Raw genomic sequence first — 6,762 nt, forward strand, 5'->3', positions numbered from 1 at the left:
TGAACCAACCTGTGGATCATCTCATTGCATGTGGCTGGAATAAATACCTTTTCTGGGTCTCTTTCCCAATAAGGCTGCACACTGGTGCCTTTTAATGCCTGGAAATACTGTAACAAGAACCACAGTAAACATCCTTACTCAGATTTCTTTCGGCTCCATTAGGAAGCTCTGGTAGAAGTGGTGTAGGCTCCGACTCTTGGGCACCTGTCTCACCAAACAGATTTAAGAGGAAAGAATTTTAAAATGGAATAAAAAATAGGATATAGAAGTAGATGGGGAGTGTTTTACTACCTTGGGACAACAATGCGCTGGTTCAGCATACATTGAAAGGCACACTGACATCCATCCATACTCAGCCCAGGAGCACTTCCATCATGCTGATCTCACCTTACAAGTTAAGTAAATGCTAACGTACTTTGCTAGACACAGGTGGGCTTATGCACATATTTATGTACCTTCCTGAGCTCTAATCTTTAGTAGGGGTACAGATATGTGCTATTATAATCTGTTGTACACTTCCAAAGTCCCATCTAATTATAGTGTAAACTCCTGTTACCTTCAGTGTTTTATCTCCAAGGCTAGAAAGTTTCTGTCCTGAAGCTGTGTAGGTGTGTGCTACCCATTTTAACTCAGAACCTCTGCCTGCCTTTGTCCTCTGGGCTTGAATATCCATTAAGACTACCAAATTCACTTCCAAGTGCCCAGTGAGCTTTCTTACTAAAATTCAGGCTGATAGGAGCCACTGTGGCGTTCGATGAATACAACTCCTATTATATCAGACCCAGTTCAAAAGAAACATCACTTTTACAACATCAGTGTACCACTTCAACAGCATACCAGGCTACTTTGCCTGTTGATAGGTAGATAGTAATTTGTTGCAGCGATCAGATGGCCTTCCTACTTGGTACATTTCTCATTGTTTCAGTGGGGATTATTTTGCTCTGTGTGTTTATTTTCCAAACCCCGCATTACATTTTATTTTTTATTTTTATTATGGTGGATCCCTATGTAAAACCAGTTGCAGTTCCATTATGCTAGATATTGTACAAACATACAGAAAAAGATAGTCCCTGCCTCAGAGTTCAAGCATTTTAGATGGGTTGACTTGATTTCTGCTGGCCATCCTTTCTATCCTAGTTCTCCTTTTTATTTGGATAAGCATCTAAGTGCTTTTGAAAATGGGATGGTGGCTCCTAAATCACTTAAGTTGTTTTTTAAATGTCTCCTTACGCTTAGGCATTTTTTTACATGCACTCTTTCTGCACTCCCTTTTTCTTTTAAAAAATACCATTTCCAAGGCACAATCAGGTCCCAGGTAAAACCAGGTAATTTTCTTCCCACCAATGCTATATTACATCCTATTGCCAAGGTATTGTTGTTGCCAAAGCTATTTTTCTCAATAGGGACAACGGTTCTGCAGTAACGCAGCCACTCTGAATCTGCAAGAGAATCACATGGAATTTGTCATGGTAAAACCAACCCATTTCATAGATTTCATAGATTTCATAGACATTAGGGCTGGAAGGGACCTGGGAAGATCATCAAGTCCAGCCCCCCACCCCAGGGGCAGGAAGTCAGCTGGGGTCAAAGGTTCCCAGCAAGATAAACATTCAAATGTTTCTTAAAGTAGTCCAGAGTAGGTGCTTGCACCACCTCCGGCGGCAGTCTGTTCCAGGCCTTGGGGGCTCAGACAGTAAAGAAATTTTTCTTTATGTCCAGCCTGAAATGGTCTTGGAGGAGTTTGTGACCATTGGATCTTGTCATCCCTTGAGGTGCTCTGGTGAACAGGCGTTCCCCCAGATCCTGATGTACGCCCCTTATGTACTTATAGGCAGCTACCAGGTCCCCCCTGAGCCTGCGCTTTTCCAGGCTGAAGAGTCCCATGGCTCTCAGCCTCTCATCATAAGGCCTGTTTTCTTGCCCTCTGATCATGCGTGTGGCTCTCCTCTGGTCGCTGTCAAGCTTCTCCACATCCTTTTTAAATCCTTTTTAAATTGTGGAGCCCAGAATTGGATGCAGTACTCCAGCTGCAGCCTCACCAAGGCCGAATACAGCGGGAGGATAACATCCTGAGATTTGCTACAGAAGTCGAGGAGTTCTGCTTTGCTGACTGACTTGCCCTTTTTATTATGGCATCTTCTGCACTGGTGTTCAAAATGTGAAAAAGATCCTGGGCTTGAAATTTTGCAGCCTAAAAAATGAGAGCATCTAGGAAACCCTTGCATCATAAGGCACAGGCAAACTTCTGGCTAGAATCACAGAACAGGAAAGATATTACACTTCCATAATGTGCTTTGAATCCAGGGTCAGAAGGATCTTTTCAGGCAAATAATTTTGAGTTTTATGGAAAACATCTAACATCTAAGAGAAGGGGTACACTTAAACATCTAGAATATGTTCATGCGTCACTGTGGTGCCCCTATCTAATATAATAAAAGCTGTAGCACTTCCATCTGTGTATCTGTCTGTCTATAATGCTCTGGGCCAACTGTGCATGCGCCACCCGGAGCCTTACAGACAGACAGACAGGCAGGCAGAGGCGGAAGTAGAGGTGGTCAGGTTCAGGCTGTGCTTCCCACTGAGGGGCACAGCGGGGGGACCGGTCATGCGGGGGGCATGACTTGCCACCACACGGGGAGATGTGACTTGTGACCATGCGGGAGAGCGTGGCGTATGGCCGGGGGGGGGAGGGCGGTCTGGCGCACGGCTGCAGTGTGTTGTGCTTGGAGTGGGCAGGGGGGCACAGGAAGTGGCAATTGGCTGCAGCACACTGCCCCAGGGTGGGGCACGCCTCCCATGCCCTCTCCCAGAATGCCAAACTGCAGAATGCCAGAATGCCAACCCCTCCCATGCGCAATGCCCCCCCCCTCCCCCTGTGCAGCCACAAGCTATGCTCCCTTGTGCAGGGAGTGACCACCAGTTGTGGCCGCAGGGTGCACAGGGCACACGCGGGGGGAGGGGGAGCATGGTGTACAGGGGGGCTCTGGCATGCGTGGCTGCAGGGTGTCACAAGCAGAGCCGGCGTGGGGGATGTGCCTCCATGGGATGGGGGGCCTTGCGTGTGGCCACATGGTGCCACAAGGGAGAGGGCAGAGGGGTGCAGGCAGTGCCCACTTTCAGTAGCATGTGGCCATGGGGCAGGGCATGCCCCCTGCTCCCACTCCCCAAGGGGCAACCTGCATCCACAAGCCATGCCCCCCGGTGCACCATACCCCCCATGCACCATACCCCCCCACGTGACTGCAAGCCACGCCCCCCCATGGCCGTGTGCCATGTCACCCTGCACATGGAGCACCCGCTGGCTGCAACCAAGGGGCATGCAGGGTGTGTGTGGGGGAAGAATGGCATGCGGGCACGTGGCCACAGGGTGCCATGAGGGGAGCAGGCACAGGGGGGCATGGGCAGTGCCCACCAGCTGTAGGATGCAGCTGTGGTTCAGGCCATGTCCCCATGCCTACTTCCCGCATGCCACCCTGTGGTCGCATGCCACACCCCCTGCCATCACATGCCGTGCACCACACCCCAGGGCTGTGCTACATGCCACACACCACAGCCGCAGACAGTGGGCACTCTCCACACCATGGATGCTCCCCATGTCATGCCCCGCGGCCATGCACCACATCCCCACACGCCCTGTGTTACACCCTCAGGGTGCGCCCCATGCCATTGGCCGCAGCTGGTGGGTGCTCCCCTTGCCATGTGCCCTTTGACACACCTCAGGCTGCTCCCTGTGCCATGCGGCCATAGCCATCAGGTGCTCCCCGTGCCATGGCCACTCCCCTGTGCCATGCCCCAGGGCCATGCGACATGCAGCCATGTGCCACAACCCCCTGTGCACCCTGAGCCACACCCCGGTGGCATTCTCTGTGCCACATGGAAGCAGCCAGCAGGTGCTCCCCATGCCGTGGCCACTCCCCACACCACACCCCGCAGCCACTCACCACCCCTCTCCAAGAGCCATGCTAATTAAAAGCACCTGGAGCATCAAGTGTATCAGTGTTCCCACACTGAAAAATGGCAGTGGGGCACTTTGAATTAAAGCTCGTCAAATGAGCTTTAAAACACCCCACTGCCAGTTTTCAGCATGGGGATGCTGATACATGTGACACTGGAGGCTGGTGGAGTGCAGTAATTTCCACCCTCCAGCAGAGTCAATTAATCGAGTCTGCTCCGACACACTGGCATTACAGCATGTCAGAGCAGGCTCCCTGCATGTGTATAGGAGCCCTTTAATATCACTGATACCTGACCAAAGCAAACCCAGATTTCAGTGCTGTTTAACATACACCCAAGAATACTCTATTGTGATACAATAGAATATGCCATATTGTCATATATATTATAATACATATGGTATGATATATACTATATGTAACATAGCACAGTATTCTAATATAATAAAAGGCTTAGGCTGTCTATCTGTGTGTCTGTCTGTCTGCAATGCTTTTGGGCAACTGCGCATGATTGGCTGCGCAGCCTGGGTGCATGGGCACAAGTTTGCAACACTGCCGGGGAAGTTTGGTGGTGGGGAACATGCCCCGGCCACCTGAGCAGTGGGGCTTCCCCCTCGCCTCCCTGCCTGAGGGTGAAGAGGGAATCATGGTGGTGGCAGGGTGGTGCCAGAACAGCCGGCAGGGAGGGGGAGGCAGTGGGCAGGGAGGGAGGGAGGTGGACGCAGGGCAGGTGGATGCGGAGCAGGTGGTGGAACAGGGAAGGATGAGGAGGAGTGGGGGGGCAGGTGGAGCGGGGCTGGACCCGGAGTGGCGGGGGTGGTGGTGTTGGAGCAGGGCCAGCCCCAGAGCGCCGGGGGAGAGGAGGGAATGGGGCCAGACCTGGAGCAATGCAGGGCAGGGGAAGCAGACTCGGAGCGGTGGGAGGGGGCACGGGGCTGGACGCGGGGCTCCATCCCCGCCCAACGACCCCCATCATTCTTGACAGGCAATTTGCTAGTAATATTTTTTTTTTTTTTAATAGAAAACTACCTGTATATTTTGAGAATTAAACAAGTCATGTTTAAAGCTGAAGCCATTAGGCATTGGTGGCTGTTCACTACACTTTTACTTATGTACCTGAATCCATATATAAAATCCCTGACCCCTTGTTCAGAAAGTTTACCTATTAAATCTTTCTTGATAAAGCAAGAGCATCTTTTGAGTTATGTACAACTTAACTTGATAACCCTCCTGAGATTTGGTAGTGTAACAAGTTACACTGAGATAAAGTGAGCAGTGAAAACAAATCAAGTCCAGGCTAAATTCACAGAGTGGTTTAAGTCCACAGAGAAGAATTGACCTTTGGAATTATTTCCCCCCTTCTTCCACCATCTAGACATGGAAACACCTTACCAGCATCCTGGAAAACAGCTGACAATTATTTTTTCTATTTGCACTATTGCATGGAAATGAATGGGATTAGATCAACAACCAGGAGAAGAGCCATCCTTTTTCAAATATACATGATTTTTCTGGATGTTACGTATATGGTTGAGGCCACATTAAGTCATACTGACGTAAGTCATGTTCACATAAATTCAAATGAGTCACATGGATCTTATTTCTTGGGGTTTAGTGTGTGTTCCTCCTAGTAAAGCGGGGTTCAATGCCCTACAGTCAGCTTCTTCAGTGTGGGCACAGCGATGTAGGAAAGCTTGGAGCTCCTTGTTTGTTACAGTGCTAAACTGCAAGGGCCTTCTTACACGTTGCACTTTGAACTGCTCAAATTTTGGCCGGTGTGGGTGCTTCTACACATGCAGTTAATCCAACGCAATAAGTTCTGGAGTACTCTGAGCTGGAGTAAACTGCTTTTGGGTGCAGCGTCTCCACATGCGCCCAGGACAACAGCAATTTGAGCCAGGGTAGAGCAGGCCTCAGGCTGGCTGGGCTTACCAGGCACAATTTATACCCCCAGCCACCATCTACATGTGCATTTCAGCACAGTAGAGTACTCCACCATAAGATAGTACAGTAAAAGCTGCATTAACCGGCACTTCATTAACTGGCATGCTCTATTAACCAGCATGCCGGTTGATGCCGGTCGACGCGGCAAAAGTGAAACCGGACGTGGGACTTCCAGTTTTGTCAAATCCCACAGCCTGAAGGAAAGCAGCCTCTGCGGGGTAAAGCAGCCTGCACAGAGCGCCCCCCGCCCCCCCCCTTCCTTTCCCCCAGCATGCTGACACCAGGGGAGGGGCGGGAGGGACGGCATGGTTAATCTGAGATGTGGATGCGCTGGACGTGGCAGGAGGAGCGTCTTTGCCCAACCAGGCAAAGACGGCTCTCATATAACCAGCACATTTGGTTATCTGGCACTCCCCCATTTCCCATGGGTGCCAGATAATGGAGCATTTGCTGTACTGTCCCTGACAGTACTATCCTAATTCATTTACCGTGCCCTAATGCCAGCGCATGTGTAGACTGTGATGCTTTACTCCAGAGCTAATTGGTCAACTTCCCAGTAAGGCACATGTGTAGATGCACCCTGTCTGTGCTGGCTCAAGTTTGGAGCAGTCACACCTTAAGACTAAAGACCTTCTCTGACTGTCCCCCACCTGCGCAGCTGTGACTTGCCACTAGAGGGCTGGCAAGCAAGGGCCAAAGGGCCATACTAAGAGCTCCAGCTGTGAGTTTCTACTACAGGGCTGGTGAGCAAGGGCAGGTTTCTATCCATGATCTAGTGGGGAGGGGGTCTGAGAGGGGTTGGGGTGGGGGCAGGAACATTAAGATGGGAGGCAGAGGGTTAATGGGGTGGGGGTGGGTGATGAAA

General features: G+C 50.6%; 1 protein-coding gene across 1 annotated transcript in view; it reads right to left on the reverse strand.

Annotated features, from left to right (window-relative positions):
* OC90 (otoconin 90) overlaps positions 1-5,518 on the reverse strand; it is a 36,550-nt gene extending 31,032 nt beyond the window's left edge. The window contains exons 1-3 of the mRNA XM_025202089.1: positions 5,506-5,518; positions 1,356-1,439; positions 139-204 (exon numbers count right to left, since the gene is read on the reverse strand). Coding sequence (XP_025057874.1) covers positions 139-204; positions 1,356-1,439; positions 5,506-5,518 — 163 coding nt within the window. The remainder of the gene's footprint in view (positions 1-138; positions 205-1,355; positions 1,440-5,505) is intronic.
* Between the last annotated feature and the right edge of the window lie 1,244 nt (positions 5,519-6,762).

The sequence above is a fragment of the Alligator sinensis genome, unplaced genomic scaffold (genome assembly GCF_000455745.1).
Source record: "Alligator sinensis unplaced genomic scaffold, ASM45574v1 scaffold651_1, whole genome shotgun sequence".
NCBI lineage: Eukaryota > Metazoa > Chordata > Crocodylia > Alligatoridae > Alligator > Alligator sinensis.